The sequence below is a fragment of the Microplitis mediator genome, chromosome 10 (genome assembly GCF_029852145.1).
Source record: "Microplitis mediator isolate UGA2020A chromosome 10, iyMicMedi2.1, whole genome shotgun sequence".
Classification (NCBI taxonomy): domain Eukaryota; kingdom Metazoa; phylum Arthropoda; class Insecta; order Hymenoptera; family Braconidae; genus Microplitis; species Microplitis mediator.
In genome coordinates this window covers 21015484-21033021 of record NC_079978.1, presented here as the reverse complement: position 1 = coordinate 21033021, position 17538 = coordinate 21015484, and the positions used below count along the sequence as shown (strand labels likewise).

At 30.4% G+C, this 17538-nt stretch overlaps 2 protein-coding genes across 2 annotated transcripts in view; one reads left to right on the top strand and one right to left on the bottom strand.

Annotated features, from left to right (window-relative positions):
- The window catches only part of LOC130676743 (uncharacterized), a 41392-nt gene that overhangs the window by 22719 nt on the left and 1135 nt on the right, over window positions 1-17538 (bottom strand). The window contains exons 2-6 of the mRNA XM_057483222.1: window positions 17220-17484; window positions 3534-3708; window positions 2825-3095; window positions 2009-2310; window positions 40-1751 (exon numbers count right to left, since the gene is read on the bottom strand). Coding sequence (XP_057339205.1) covers window positions 40-1751; window positions 2009-2310; window positions 2825-3095; window positions 3534-3670 — 2422 coding nt within the window. The 5' untranslated portion in view covers window positions 3671-3708; window positions 17220-17484. The remainder of the gene's footprint in view (window positions 1-39; window positions 1752-2008; window positions 2311-2824; window positions 3096-3533; window positions 3709-17219; window positions 17485-17538) is intronic.
- On the top strand, window positions 4832-11679 carry LOC130676744 (serpin B3-like). Its single transcript, XM_057483223.1, has 8 exons — window positions 4832-4939; window positions 5008-5086; window positions 6098-6171; window positions 6259-6441; window positions 6851-7061; window positions 9274-9491; window positions 9574-9886; window positions 9979-11679. The coding sequence occupies exons 1-8, from the start codon at window positions 4871-4873 to the stop codon at window positions 10113-10115; spliced, it is 1284 nt and encodes a 427-aa protein (XP_057339206.1). The 5' UTR covers window positions 4832-4870; the 3' UTR covers window positions 10116-11679.

Sequence of the window (17538 nt, the reverse complement as noted above, 5' to 3'; positions counted from 1 at the left end):
CTTTTAACTCACAAGATAAAAAAATTTATAATTACTTACGATTTGGCATTGAATGTTTTTTAGTTCTTTCCACACTTTTGTCGTTGATCATTTTTACAACGACTCTATTGGAATCGTTTGCTTCGTGATAATGCTCTCTTGATGATTGTTGCTGATGATTGGTAGATCCTGGGGATCGTTTTTCGGGTAATTGAAGACTTTTAGAACGCCGAACTCTGGAAGCTTGCAGTGAGTCTGGAGATAGTGCAAGAGTACCCCGAAATCCTTGATGCTGTTGTCGGGATTGATTCGAGCGTTTGAAGTTATTAGGTGTTGGAGATCTTTCTGTCCGTTCAATACTATTTATAGATGATGAAGACGATGAATAAGAATCAAAAGATAATTTACCCCCATCAGAAGAACCTGGTGACCTCCGTGATGTTTGCTGACTGCGCCCTAAGCGCGATTGCCGTCCAGATGGTGATAATCTTTCATGGTTTATTATTATCCCATCCGGGGAAAAGTCTAAAATGGTTCCCGGAGAAGAAATCCTATTTAACAATGAATCCGGATTATCGTCTTCATCTCCATCTTCATAACCTTCAATTGAAGAATCTGTGTTCTCTGTTAAGCACGGCATTGTAATTCTGTTGACACAACTGTCAAGACTTCGAAATCCCATAGAAGATGAAGAAGATGACGAAGACTCAAAATATCTTTGAGCAAATTGTGATCTTCGAGTACTTGACTGATCTTCCAAAGATTTGGCTGATGCAAGTCGAGATTGTTTACTGTCTTGCTTTGATTGTAAGACGACAGCGGAATTTCCGGATACTTGGGACGTCGTCTGACATCTCGATCGAGATTTACTGGATATGTTAGATGTTTTTTTTGATGTCGATGATGTTGATGAACACCAGTTCTTATTAACCAGCGGTGAAGGTGGTGGACTTATGAGATCACTGTCAATAATAGCATTAGATCGCGGAAGAAAAGGGGCCTTCCCAAATGCAGTACTGAATCGTGAAGAACGTGTTGCTCTTTTCTGAAGAGCGTCTTGAAAGGCTGGCGGTGGTGATATGATTGGTGTTATTGAGGGTGGTGAGAAAGACTCAGGAATACTGCGAGGTGAAGCACATCCACTCGGGGATTCATATTCGGTACTATGAAGCTTCAGGAAATCTGGCCGGTGGGAATCTAAAGTATGACTTCTTAAATATTCTGAACGTTTTCCTGGTTCACTGTTGCTACAGTGATAGTCTATAAGTTTTACAGTTGCTCGTCGTGGGAGTGGAATAGTACCCGTCACTCCGCTGCTATTTCCGCTACATTTCGCTTGGGGATTGCTTTCGTATTTGATCTTACGATTCTCATCGAGGGACCGTTGCTGAACTTGAACCCACCCAGATCTCCCGAGATACACTCCATCTACATCGTGGTCACACCAGCGCACCGGAGATAATTCTCTGCTACAATTCCCGCTGACAAATAGTTCACCTGACGTACTGCGACCTCCCGAGAGAAATGAATTCGTTGCTTCACGTCGCCGTTGATTTTGCGGTTCTTGACATCGATTATGATTTCTCGATGAAGACGTATTCCCAATAGTTACACTACTTGCCGTAGGTGTTTCGTGTCTTTTTAAAGCTGGTATTGAACTTGCACGGTTGTAGCTCTTCGACCTGTTTCCCGAAAAATTCGACGTTTGTCGACTTTCCCAGGATTCCACTGAAGAAGTACCGCGAAGATGAACAATTGAAACACTTGTCGTCCTGAAATTTTATTGTTATTATTTTTGCTAGAGTTAGATTACAATATCATTTAATTAATTACTATCATTATTATTATTTTTATTACGGTCACCTTTTACTTGGCATCTTTGAAATTTTTAAGATTCATTAAAACTCACTTTGAATTTAAATAGAAATATCCAAACAATATAAATAGAATGTTCAATAAATGAGAACTTATATCGCAATAATTGAATCCTGGCTGATTATGAAGAATTAATAATTCCGGTATTTTATACCTCTCTGTTTTTTCCCTGGTTCCAATTGAAATTGTTGATGAAGAATTGATTTCTTTTGGGTCTGACGCGGGACTAACCCGACGAGGTTGTTGGACTGATGTCGTACTTCCAGAAACGCCCACAGAGCCCACGTGGCTTCCCCCATCTTCTATCGAATGTTGTTTTGACGACTGTGAACCTTGAGACGGCTGCGAAACCCATCGACGGTGTTTGAAATTTGCAGATGCTGATCCCGAATTTGGTTGTTGGCTGGATGATGTAATCACCGTAGCTTCTCCTGCTCTACCGTTTAATGAGACAACCTGAAATCAATTTCTTATTGTCAAATCGAAAAAAAAAATTTTTCCATGAAAATTATTCATTTTTCGGGTAAAAAATTATTAAAGATTCAAGTGAAGCGAACTATTAAAGAAAATTTAAATTTCTCTTAACGTTGACAAACTTTAGACCTACGTCATAATATTCATTACTGTTTCAGAAGTTAAATTTTACTTATATATATAGATATAGGCACAAGATAAATAGTCTTTAAAAATTGCCATGTTGAGAAAGATAAATTTGAATAAAGGAATTGAATTTTACTAATTTTAAAAGTCAAACTCTCAGCGGATTATTGAAAGTTAACTGCGGCGTGTCATAAAAAGCTAAACCACAAAATAAAATTTTATCATGAAATCGAAATCACAATTTATTTCTCTCAATTGTTCTTACTAAAAGTTTCTGTTTGTTTTCTGTTCCTATCAGTAGTTTTCATTTACATTGTGGATGGAAATTAGAAAAAAAAAAGTATTATAGTCAGTATAGTAATTTACTTACGTTAAAAGGTTTTTTCTTTGTCGTAATCGAATCCTCTGATAATCCTCGAATATAAGGATGAGCGATTACTTCAACGAGTTTTGTTTTAGTCGTCGAAGCATTATTAGAATTTCCAGGATTGTTTGATTTAGCTTTAGAAGATAAAGGTCCACTGTGACTAGCTAAATTCGGATTACTACCCTTACGATTCGGAAAAACAAGATGTTCAATGTTAGCCGTGTATCCTGGATCGTTCCTGACGATATCTTGAAGCGTGGTCCGGGCATTGATGCTGCAAAAAGTAAACTCTGTTTACAAATTCAATAAACTTTTAGTATAATGATTATTAATACTAAAACAAGAAGGATTATGTAATCCGTACTCGTTGTCATGTATCCAGTGGGTGCTTAAATCCACTGATTGAAGGGTAGCTATAAATATTTGTAAACCATATCGCAGATCTATTATACTCAAATCGATAAACCAGTTAGAACACACGTTGAAAAAAGAGCCCACATACGAAAAAATATATGTCCAGAGTATGTGAGACATACATTTTTATATATGTTGCATATATAAAGTGACACGATTTGCACTATGAATTAGTAAATATTCACTATATTTGTTAGTGAATTTAACTAATTTATTATTAGAGAGTATCGTTACTTATGTAAGTTATAAAATCTATCGCGTCATATTTAGCTTTATATTTATTCAAACAAGTGTTTACCTTGAACTGAATCCGTGGGACGATCTTTGGCCTCGTCTTTTGCTACTTCCATGTCCAGGTTTGATGTTAGTTGTTTCGGCAAGTTGGAGTAGACGATTACAATGCTGCCGAAGCAGTGGATCTTCTCGCCGATTCATTTTACACCTTTTTTTTTCATGTCAGAGAGAACACCGATCTAAAAAAAAAAAATAATTTTATCTCAAAGTCCTGAAAGAATAATTTCAATGAAATGCTCTAATAAATTCTTTTTAAATATAATTTTTATAAATATGTCCACACATATGACTCCATTTATATGGCATTTACTTATAATATATGTTCGATATATTTTTAAATTTATAAAAACATTCATGCTTTCATCTATGGATACATTTATCTGAAAATTTAGTCAATATAATTTTTTTTAGCGCACTCTCTAAACATGAATAAGTGAAATAAGCGAATATTCACTAATTCTAAGTGCCAACCGAACCACTTTTTGTAATAAGTGGTTCGGTTTGCACTTGGAATTAGTGGATATTCACTTATTTCACTTATTCATGTTTACAGAGCACATATGTGTTATAAATGTGACACATAGGGGAGGGGGGGAGGGTGGTACCCCCCAAATTTAATAAAAATAGTTTGTTTTCTAACTTTGAATATCATTGAAAAAAAAAATTGAACGTATTTGAGTCTCCGAAAACTTAGTATCTCCTTAAGAAACCCCCCCCCCCCACGCTCTTATGTTGCATATGATTTTGCATATATATTTTTCCATTAGGATGCAAGCCTAGAAAAAATGTTTACATTTGATTGTATATACCTAGTTATCTCTGAATGGTTAGAAATAACTATACATATATATTTGCATACATTTCCGCATGTATACATTTTCATGTAGATATCGTGAACAATAATCGTTATCAAAAATAAAAAAAATGCTTCCTTGTTAATTATTTTCTATTCCTTTTAAATTTTTTCCTTAAAAAGCACGTAAATATCACTGTGATAACTTTTTTTATTAACATGAAAATAAAAATTTGATGGATTAAACTATCAAAATCGTGACCAGAAATATGTTTATTGTTTTGTTTTACAAATGATAAGCGTACGAATAAATAAATAATATGATAAATCTTTCGAACCTGCTTTGAAACAATCAAGTGCTATCATGATTTAAACTGAATTCGTATTGTATGGAGAAAAGAATTTTATCACATGTAGATAAGTTATTATTTTTTTTTACCACGTTCGTCATTAACAATCATGAATATAAATTCAATGGAATACCCAAATACTTTGCATTCAATTGCATAATTTATTTGAGAGTAGTTAAGTCTAAAACGATTCGTAAAATGAAAGTATTCAGTTTCTTAATAATTTTAATTCTTTCGATAATTCTGTCATCAAAAAGTGAGTCTGAAGTAAGTATATAATCATTTTTTAAATGCCAAGTTTTATTGTATCAAAATATTTGTGTTTTTTAACTAAGGCATGTGTATGGAGGAATTGGTTTTGTGATTGGATCACAGGCAAAAATAATAATGAAGAACCTACTGCACCTTCATTTAGTAAGTTTTTTATTGAATATTACGACAAATTTATCTTATAGATACACATAATAAATTTACAAAGATATCTTGAATTTCCCGCGTATAAATTCAAGAACCGATTTGATCATGAAAGTTTCTAATTTCTTTGATGGTTGATTTATGGCCTCAACAGCAGACGCCTGCTTTGCCCATACAAGATAGAACGTAAGAGCCCTCGCAGATTTGAATCACGGTGGAAACACGGTGGGTTTGTTCCATTTTCCCACTGTGATTACGCGGTGTATCCACCGTGATTCCACGGTGGCTTGACCACTGTGTATACACGGTGTTTTCACTGTGATTACGCGTTGGATACACCGTGGAATCACGGTGGATACATCGCGTAATCACAGTGGATACACTGTGTGTACCCGGTGGTAAAATGGAACAAACCCACCGTGTAACCACGGTGGATCCACGGTGTTTACACTTCCACGGTGTTTCCACCGTGATTCAAATCTGCGAGGGAGTAAATACGTTAAAACCAGCCACAAAATAACAATAATATTAATGATAATATTAGAATTATGCTTAAAAATCCTTAGCATGCATCAGTGCAAATGGCGATAAGATTGTTTCTTTTAAATTTTTTTTTTGATTTTATAATATTCTATAAAAAAAAAATGATTTTTTAAAATTCTTTAAATTTTGTGCAGTGTTATTAATTTTTATTGATTTTTACAAATATTTATGACATAATACAAAAATTGATAGTATTTTTTATTAGTTTTTTGTTTTTTTTTTTCTCTAAACGTTTATGACATTTTTTTCCTAACGATTTCAACTATACATTTAATGCGTAAAATTTAATCAATTTTCAAAATACTCCCTTAAATTTTTGAAAATTTTTAATGGTTGCTCTGTGTGGCATAATACATGACAGAACAACATTATTTTTTGGCTAAAAATTTTTTATCATTTATTGTAATTTATTTTATTGTTATTACCACTATTGATATCGCTAATGATATATATATTCTTCCGATTTAGCGGAAGATGAAAAAATGCAGGGAATTCGTAATATTTCATCCAGTATTAATAAATTTTCCATTAAATTACATCAGGTAAAAAAATGATTCCGTAAACAAGATTATGTAATATCTCATAAAAATAACAAACTAAATAATTTAAATAATATTTATTCAAAAAAGGCTATGGCAAAAAAAACAAACGGAAGTTTTATCTCATCGCCATTAAGTGCAGCAATGGTACTTATGATGGCAGCTTATGGTGCACGTGATGAAAATGCCAACAAAATGAATGAAATGTTACATTTCGATACCAATAATAATACGTATAAAACAGGCATATATTCATTGATTAAAATGTTTGATGTAAGTTATTAAATGAAACCAAGTATCACATGGAGAAAAATTTATGGTAATCCTTCTTAGTACGTTTATGAAATATCATCCCATACCGTTATGGTTATGATTACTTGGAATTATGGAATATAGGCCCATACTTTCTGGTAAAAGTTCCCATAAGTATGGTAACAATTCCCATCATTATGGTAACAGTTCCTATATCGCATGTGAAAGAATTATGGTAACGATTACTATAATATTATAGTAATGGTAACTATAATATATATGGATGCCGTTTCTATAATCAACATTTTCAAAGAAACCGGTTACCATGCATTATGGGAACCATTCCCATAATATATTGTAATTGTTACCATAAATTTTTCTCCGTTCACAATGAAAACTAGCTTGTAATATTAAATGTTTATTTACTCAGGCACTCAATCCAATAGGATTTAAATTAGCAAATAAAATATACGCTGGAAAAAGTACTAAAATCGAATCAGATTTTATAAACTTAGTAAATACGATATTTCAATCGTCATTTGAAAATGTTGATTTTGGACATTCTGAAGATACAACGACGAAAATAAATAATTGGCGTGCAGAAAAAAATTATCAGCGTATTAGAAATGTTATTGAATCAAGTAAGTTTTTTCGAAATGTATACAAATCTGTAAGTACAATTATATTATAAATTATAAACAATTTGCTATGCATAAGTTATTATCAATTATTTGAAAGAAATAATGAATACACTGTAAAAAAGTGGTGTTTAAATGAACTCATACTGGTATAGCGGTGTTATCCAACTGGCTAAAATAGTGTACATGCGGAGTAAATTAACTCCGATCGGAATATGAGGGTGTGAGTATATAAGTATTCTGAGATCTACAAAACAGAAAAAAAATAAAAAAATGTCATTATTAATTGAACATTTAGGAACAATATTGTCATTATTACTATTACAACTCTGATGTTTTCCAAAAAGTATTAACTGATTTAAAGATGATAATTTAATCATTGATAATTTTATTTTATTCTTCTCGCTGATTTTGTTGGAAAAAAGAGACCTAATCATAAAAATCTGTGTCCTACATTTTATATTATAAACCTTGGACAAGTAATTGTGGATAAATAATCTTTGGGTTTCTCCATAAATTAATAAGTTTGTCGATACGTATCATTAATTTTTGAAACAATAAAAAAATTTTCGAAATTAATGTTTTCACCCCGATCTTCAAAATTTGAGTTTTCATCAGATATTGATGTTTTGAGGTCCTAGAAAGCTATCCTGTCATTCTCACAGAGATATGTGTTAGTGTGTGTCAGCTCTTCAATCTCGAGAAACCCGATGCATTAAAAAATATTTTTGAGCCAGAAAAGCTCAAAATTTTATTCACAATAATGTCTTGGGCTCCTTGATCTCGAAAACAGGAGAAAGTAGTGGGGCTGGTCTGCAGAGTCAACCGTTTTCCAGATTTTTTTGTATTGAAATTTTTCGTAGAAAACCAATTCAACTTCTGATACTTGAACAATAAAACTACTTTTTTTTTAACACGACTTAATACCGTGTAACCGTGCAGCAGGGATTTAAGACGTGAGAGTGTGGCTCTCTCGCTTCAATTACTTTCTCCCCCTCTCTCTCTTCTTGCTCTAAGAGTCAAGTGTAGTAGTCTAGTCTCTGCGTTAGAATTTGGGGGATGATTTAGCGCAGCATGGGACCGCAAATTAGTCCCTGCGCATAATTAGGTGGGGTCAACAGAGGTTGGTGGCCCAGAGAACTGACCCGAGATGGACACTTGAGTTCGGTCAGCGAAAACGCACCGACGCATAATTATTTCTGCTCAAGTAATTAATTATTAGAACTTGTCTTTGATATATTAAACTAAATTTATTCAATCTATTAGAAGTGATACGAAACCTTCCGCTTGAGTCTTTCATAATTTATTTGAATTAAAAGTTAATTTGTTAATTGAGATACGTGGTGTTGCTTTGATACACCAAATTGAATATTACACCTGAAGTTCGTTTATCTGGTCAAATAAATAAAACCAAAGTGTATAAAGTGAGTGGTGTGGTTTTTCTTCGTGTGCGACAACCTGCCGACGCGGATCCCAGGAGCCAGAGGAAACCTATTGGACACCAACATTACCAGGACCAAGCCAAGAAGAATCGTCGACCAGCATCATCAATAAATCGACCCGAATTCCGATAAGTTCTCAACGAATTACAAGTATATCAATATATAGATTTTCATTCTTTCTCTCTCTCTTCAACGCGGTTAATATTTGTTAATTTATTCCCGCTCACCATAAATTAATTCACGCCTCGAGTCGATCAAATTACATTCGAACGCTTTGTAAATATATATAAAATTATCAAAATTTTAAGTCAAAAGGGGAAACTGTATATAAATTGGGATCTTGGTTAAATAAAGTATAAGTTTGATTGTTATTTCTTGATTAAATTTAATTATCACCAGCGTCACATAGCATAAAGATTTTCTTTCAGCCGCGTGTCCGGTCAGGACGAGTACCTGCTTACTGAGAGCATTTCCCGTCTTTTGGAACCAGAATTTTAGAATAAAATAAGTATAATTAATGATAGTAAATTTAAGTAAATCAGTAATTTCGGGAAATTTAATTAACTGTGGTTCTTGGCTATCTGGACACGCAGTAGCCAGGGCCCACCGTTATAACCGGAAAAAATCGTAACACCGCTACCCGTGTTATTTTAACAATGTTTTCGGAGTTAAATTTAACACCGATAGCCTTAATACCGGGATAGCGTGGACTTATACCGGTATTTTTTTGCAGTGCATATTGAATTTAAAAAAAAATTGTATATTGTTTACAGATGAACTTAATGCCGATACTGAACTCATTCTCATTAATTCGTTATATTTTTCGGCATTATGGAAATATCCCTTTAACCGAACAAATAACATACTAAAAAAGTTTAATATCAATGACAACGAAGCCATAGAACAAACGATTATGTATAATTATGGATTGGTATCATATTACACTAAATTTGAAGCATTAAAAATTAATGCTGCAACATTTGAATTCAAGGTATTATAATAAAAAATCTATTATATTTATTGAATAATTTACTTGATTATTATTTTCTTATTTTATTTTCAATTGTTAAAAGAGTGATCCCAATAATGATGAACAACTGAGATTCATTATCTTGATGCCACGTTATGGTTATTACACCAATGATGTTGAACAAAATTTACATAAATTACAACTCTCTGATCTTTATAATCGAACATCTACTCTTAATTTATGGCTTCCAAAATTCAGAATTGAGAGTACAATGAATTTGGAGGATATGCTTAATCAATTAGGAACTAATTTTTCCGGTATCTCAAAACAAGGTTCTGGACTAAAAATGAACAGAGTAGTTCAAAAATTGACATTAGAAATCAATGAATTGGGTATTGAAGCTGCAGTTCATAGTGGTAAAAAATTATACATTCATTTAAAATACATCGTCTACAATTATGCTACGGTAATAATTATTAATTTGCATGTAATAAAACTATCTTTACAGAAGCTTCTTTCAACAACAAAATAGGAAATAGTGCTCCACCATTAAAACAAGATCTTATTTTTGATGAATTCTCGTTCGACTTCCTTATTATCTATAATGACATTATTCTTCTTACTGGACGTTTTCTCGGAAAATAATTTTTAAACAAGTTAAAGGTCATTTCGAAAAATTTTTATTTTTTGTTCAATATGTCAATAACATATCAAGAAATTAAAGATTTATTAGAATTATTATTTCATAATTATTTACATCAAAATATTTTATTCAAGCTTTTAAAATATGCTTACGATGACTATATGTAGCCGTAAAGAATCTTTTTATAAGATTTTATGAAATTTTCTTAAATGATATTTTATAAAATCTTATACCGAAAATGGCCTAGTGAAAATATATAAAGTTGCATAAAAATTCATGAAATTTTACAGACAGTAATTATTTTTTATTAAATTATAAATAAAAAAAAATTCCAATTAGATTCGGTATATTGATCTAACAGATCTCTAATTAATTGGTCTTAGCTGTTGTCCACTGCGCTAACGGACGTACGTGACCGCATATAAATACATACTATGTTTATCGAGATATCAAGTTTTAAACTTTCATAATAAATTTTATAAGATTTCATGGAGTTTTATATAATTTGAAAGAATTGATAATTTTATAAATTGAGTAAATAAAATGAAATAAATAAAATTTTATGAAATTTCATACGTATTTAAGGATTTTATAAAATTTTACAGAACTTTGTACTAATTCACAAATCTTCAGTATCATGTGTATTGTAATTTTTACCATAAATTTTTCTCCGTCTAAGACTTGATTGTAAAATATAAGATTTAAAATTTAGACATAAAATATTGTTTGCTCAGAGAATTATAATTTTTTTATCCATAAAACGGAGTCAGAAACAAAACGGACAGTATGCGTGCTCGACTAATGACAATGAATGAATCAATAAATAATCAATGTTAAAAATTCACGCGATTTTATGCAACGATGCAAAGCTTTCATGCTGTCATAAATTTGTGAAGTAGTTTTAAATGTGGCTGATAGCTCTTTCGATTACTTTTTTTTATTTCTGCTGATATTTGGATACAAGTATATACATAAAAATAAATTTTACGCTGTCGATAAGTCATGTAACGTTTCAATAATTACTGTATGTTGTATAAATTTCCCCAATAATTCTCTAATTAAAATATGAAAATTATTGTAATTTTTTAATGAATCATTGAACTTGACGCATGAAAAAAACGAAAAATTACAGTTTAAATATAAAATATATCCATCCGAGCCCAAATATAAAAAAAAACCCAGGAAAGAATGAAACGCTATATTTTTCATGGTTATTTAGTCAAAATAAGACCATTTTTTAGGAAAATTTTCCTGAATAGTGTAATGCAAAATTATAAATTGAAAATATTTTATAAAAAATAAATGTAAAATATTATAATCTGAGTTAAATAGTTAAATAATAAGATAATTAATAATATGATTTTCTGTAATTATATCAATAAAAAACTTTAAACCTGAAAACTAAAACTAGAGTAAGGCAATAAGCCCCTGGATTTAGTAAAAGCAAATGTATATACTCTAATACTACACAGAGGAATTATTCTTGTTTGAAATTCTATTGTTTCATAGTAACACCGAACTATGTGAGCCCCGAAACGGAAATTGAAATATATGAAAAAAATGAGATTCTAAAATACAGACATGTTGTCATAAAAATTCGTTCAAGTATTTTATTCTTTTAAATATTCTTCGGATGATTTTTCTACGTGTCCAGTAATTTGTGATATAATTATTGTAAATTTTATTATGATCATTCCGAATGAGAATGATTCCTCGTGCACAAATCCATATTCAATGACTCCCGTACTTATTTATAAAATTAAAAAAAAAATTTCTTTATTGTTTGGTATGCATACATGTAGATCGAAATGAATCAAATAGAAGACAGAAAAAACGTAGAGACGAAAACCATCCGCTTTTCTGTTCTGTCAGTGAAGAGGAAAAGGAAAGAATGGTTGGTATTGGCTTCATCCAACAGCAAGTAACACATCAATATTAAAAGTAGGGCGATGTAAACAGTTTTTATATATGCATATACGTTTATATTATATAATATACCGGGACAAGATAGAAGCCCAAAAAATATTTATTGCAGATTTTTTTTTCATGCAGTATTTTTTTAAATTATTTCATTGTTATTGTTCATTTAATTGGATAAATGATATCGAAAAAACGAAGCAATGTTAGTGATAAATTTAGTAGGTATAGCTGGTACGAAGATGAACAACAGATGTAAACGACCTTCTACAAAAATAAAAAATTTTTAAAATAAATATTTTTGTATTGATTACTCGTAGAATGGGTAATTTTATTGGTTTAAAATATGGACGATATAAAAAATTTATGGAGTAAACGCGGAGTGGATGCAGATTTAAATAGAATCCGCGTGCTCCGAAATCACTCTGCTTGAAAAAAAATTCTTATTCACTCACAATGCGTATACGCATTATTAGAGTAATATTAGTAATATAGAATTTGTATGGTATTACTATGGGTATAAATTTTATATAGAATTTGTATGGTATTACTATGGGTATAAATTTTATATAGAATTTGTATGGTATTACTATGGGTATAAATTTTATATAGAATTTGTATGGTATTACTATGGGTATAAATTTTATATAGAATTTGTATGGTATTACTATGGGTATAAATTTTATATAGAATTTGTATGGTATTACTATGGGTATAAATTTTATATAGAATTTGTATGGTATTACTATGGGTATAAATTTTATATAGAATTTGTATGGTATTACTATGGGTATAAATTTTATATAGAATTTGTATGGTATTACTATGGGTATAAATTTTATATAGAATTTGTATGGTATTACTATGGGTATAAATTTTATATAGAATTTGTATGGTATTACTATGGGTATAAATTTTATATAGAATTTGTATGGTATTACTATGGGTATAAATTTTATATAGAATTTGTATGGTATTACTATGGGTATAAATTTTATATAGAATTTGTATGGTATTACTATGGGTATAAATTTTATATAGAATTTGTATGGTATTACTATGGGTATAAATTTTATATAGAATTTGTATGAGATTTCCCTGCGTAAAAAAATTTTATTCATAATTAATTTATATCTGAATTTCATCCCGAAACTTAGATCGTGACACAAATATGAGTTTCATCATGATTTTGTATCAACAACTTTAATCACGACAAAATTGTGACTCAGTCTAATTTTTATCCAAGTGATCCAAAGTTTATTCACTAAATTAATTTTACAATCGAAACTGATTTACGTAAATCAAATACTTTATAGGAGAAATTTATTGGCGATTTTTGAATCGATAAATTTAACAAAAGGTAAAAATTCAGTCAAGTTTCTATCTAAATCATCCCAAGTCCAATTCGAAAACAGAATAAATTAATGTAGAATTGATTCGGGTTTACTAGACGAAAATTTGGAGTAAATTCATGATGAAAGTCATATTTGTGTCACGATCTGAGTTTCGTTATGAAATTCAAATCGAAATTCATTATGAACAAAAAATTTTTTTACACGGGTAGTGATTTTTTTTTACTCCGGAATTCCAAGTGACCTAAAATCCGTATTCACTCCCGATTTCTTCATTGTAAAAAATCACCGGGGTAAGTCCAAGCGGTGTAGGTGTTAAAATTGGCGGTGTTAAATTTCAACACCGAAAGCGGTGTGAAAATAACGCCGCCGCCGGTGTAAATATTCTGTACCGATGTTAAAAAAAAAATCTCCGGTGTTAAAATAACACCGCTGCCGGTGTAAATATTCTAGACCGGTGTTAAAATATTTTACTTTATCAATATTTTAACTTACTCGATCACTATACTTGTTAATAAATAATATTCTTTATTAATTTTCATAAAGAACTGACATTTTTTGTGTTTTATAATCTTTAAAGTTAATACTCCAAGCGAACGCAATTTACCCTGCTTTTACACCGATATTACTCCGTTTTTACACCGATTACCCCGCTTTTACACCGGTTACCCTGCTTTAACACCGGTATCTTTAACACCGGTGAATTACTCCTCCTACACCGGTGTAATTTTATTTTAACACAGGGCGGAGTTAAAATGAGTCCATTTTGAACACCGCTCCTTTTACAGTGTTACAGTGTAAACAAATTAGACATTTTTTTTTCAATGAATCTTCTAACTATTACTCGATTTTTTACTTTTATAATCACAAGAGTTAATTTGAAATAGCAGTCAATAAGAAAAAAGTGAATGTAATTATAATAGTTGATAATTGTGTTTTATATACCACCTGTTCTGTGGTATACTTTATAAGCATGCAAAAAATTATGCTCTCATATATGTTTATTATCATCCGTTGTTTGACTTTTGTAAAAAAATAAAAATCACAGTTGTGTATACTAACTTATTTTACAAATAATTATTTTTACTTAAACAAATAACCAGACGTTTATATATAGTTTATGGTAGAAAACGCTAACCGCGTCGACGTTCAATAATGGACTTGCGGCTTTTGGTTTTCATTTATTATCTGCACATTTCATTTTCAATTCATACATTAATTAAGTTAACTTAATTAATCTGCTGGAATATTTTCACAGATTGAATTAAATTTGCTCAAAATTTAATAGACGAAAAAATAATACTTTTGTAATACTTAAATATAGAAAATAAAAACTTTTATAATTACGAAATAGATAAAAAATTAGTTATTCAAAAATTGAGATTTCCCGCGAACACATTCACTATGAAAATTAAAATGATAATAATAGTGGAAAGATTGAAAAGTCTATTGCAAGAAACGTCTTAAAATCGCAAGCTATTAATCAAAAGTTGCGTCTCGTTCTGATTTTAAACAAAACAAAAAAAAAAAAAAACTGATGAAAGTACAACATTCAAGATGAAAGTTTTCGGTGTATGAACCTTCAAATGTTTGTTTACTAATAGAAAAACGTAAACCTTATCAACATGGCTGTGAAAAACGATATTGGTTTGAAAAGTACAATGTGAAATTACTTGGTTGCTTGTACTTCGTAACGAAATAGTACACAGTATCTGGCACATCGCCCGTAAGGGACCTACATCCCCATGATATGAATTAATCTACTGTTGAGCTATCAATCGTTATTAATCTCTTAATTAAAATTAAACGAGATTGATTACAATAATAATATTCAATAGGGTTACGTTTAACGAAGAAATTTAATGCTAATGTACAAACCAGGTCAAAGAATGTCACCTTTCGAAGGAATTCATGTGTATATGTAGAATATATTGCACAAACAAACAGACCAATCGACGTCAAGAAAATTTGAATTTTTTTCTAGTACCTCTTTTCTTAACAACGATAATTGAAACTACCCGTGTAAAAAAAAAATTTCCAGTGGAATTCATAAGTTGTTCTGCATCATGAACATTCCGCTCGTAAGCTATTCAGGGACATTGACTATAGTCTTTTTGAGGAACATGTTAATTATAGAGAAAAAAAAAGCCATAAGTATACAGAGAGAAATTTTCGGTAACGATTACAATATATTTTCTCTGGTTAGAAGACCTCATGGAATCCGATAAATTCTCATAAATTCTCGTAGAGGTTTTATGAGAACGAATGAGTTCTATGAGAAAGTGCTGTGGTTAAGTATAGGCCTCATACAGCTATAAGAATGTATGGTTTTTTTGAAGCAGGAATGAGAATGGTTCCCATGATGTATAGGGTTTATTTTCATACTCATCTAGTAATCGTTACTATATGAATATATGATCTATTTCTATATAATAATGGGGAATATGTCCATGAGTATGGTAATGATTTTCATAATTCAGTTATCGTAGGATATAGGAACTATTACTATAATTATAAAAATTGTTCCCATAATTATGGAAACTTTTCGCAGAAATCATTATCAGATCGGTATGAGTCGCTATTTCATAAACAGCCTAGGAACGGTTACCATGATTTTCTCTGTGTAAAGATTAATATTTAATTTATTGTTAAAATTCCAATAAAATAACTGACCATCGCTAAATAATTCACATTACATAATAAAAATGAATAATTATTTTGGAGAGAATCTATTGACTCATTTATAACGAAAAGTTTGAAAGGAACCAATAATGTAGAAATTTCAATAATTTTAGGTATTTCTACAATATATGATATTAAAACCATAAATAAATATATTTAGCTATGTTAAAAATTCTATTCTCTTCTATATAATATCGAATAAGTCAGGAGAATTTTTTAAAGTTATAAAATATAACAATAAATAGAAAAAAAAATGTCTCTCATTTTTCAAATGACAAAAGCTATAAAATTCTTAGTACACCGAAAAAAAAAATAACTTTCAAGTTTTTTTACCGCAACTTGAAGGCGAATTTTTGAGTTAACTTGCAGTTAAAGCAGAAATTGACGTTAACCTGACCGAAAATACTAAACAGGAAAATTTTGAAGAAAAGTGTGACTATTAGGTTAGGGTTCGTTTTGCAGCTCTGATAAAACAGGATCACCGTGGATGCGGTGAATAAAAAATTTTATTTTTCACACGATTGTTTTTTTAGCTCACGTCGTAAAGTTCAACCATCTAAAAGTTACAGCCATTTAAAACTCAACGTTGCCATCCATCACTAGTTACTTTTTAAATATTAACTTTAAAATTTTATGCATAAAAACTTTAATAAAATTTCATTTCATTTCGCAAACATCAATTACGATGTCTGAAATAAATATTTTAAATGTTACAGGCTCTAAAACTATATTTTATTTCATTTTACATTTTATATAAATTAAATCAAAGGTAAAGTTAATCCTATAGCTTCAGCAATTTGCAGTTCGTAGATAAATTAAATTTTTTTTTAATTTATCATCAAATTATAGAAACGCTTTAGCAGAATTTTTATGTAGTTAGTACTTTTTAAAAATTATTTTAAACTCTTTTCATTTTTATTTTACAAGAAATAGAATAATTGAATTTAAAATTTATCAACTTGGTTTTTATATCAAAAGCTTAAGGAAAGTTAGTTTGTCATTGAATTGTAAAGTATACTGGTGAATTACATTAAAATAAAATTACAGTATACTAAAAACTAAAAGTTTCTAAAATATCCTAGAAAAATTACCATTTCAACTAAATAATAATAACAAAAAAATATATATACGTAGACATATCTTATTGTTAATTACCTTAATAAACCGACTGTGGAACCGATGCTCCCACTGCTCAACGATACGTTCTCTCAATTCGTCCATTTCCTTTAAAAGTAGCCGTGTTCTAAAATTGCTTGAGGCTTCTATCATCGTGTTTAAGGTGTCGTTAAGTGTCTTTTCAATATTTTTCATCCCTCGAGGTCATTCGAACGATTCAACTCACACCGCTGGTGATAAAATTTCGTAAATGCTTCTAGGGTCACTCAACGGTTTTTCTTCATCTCTTTATTCTTTTTATCGTCTACACAGAATCGCGTTTAAAATTTTTATACTTAAATTTAAATGGTTATTAAAT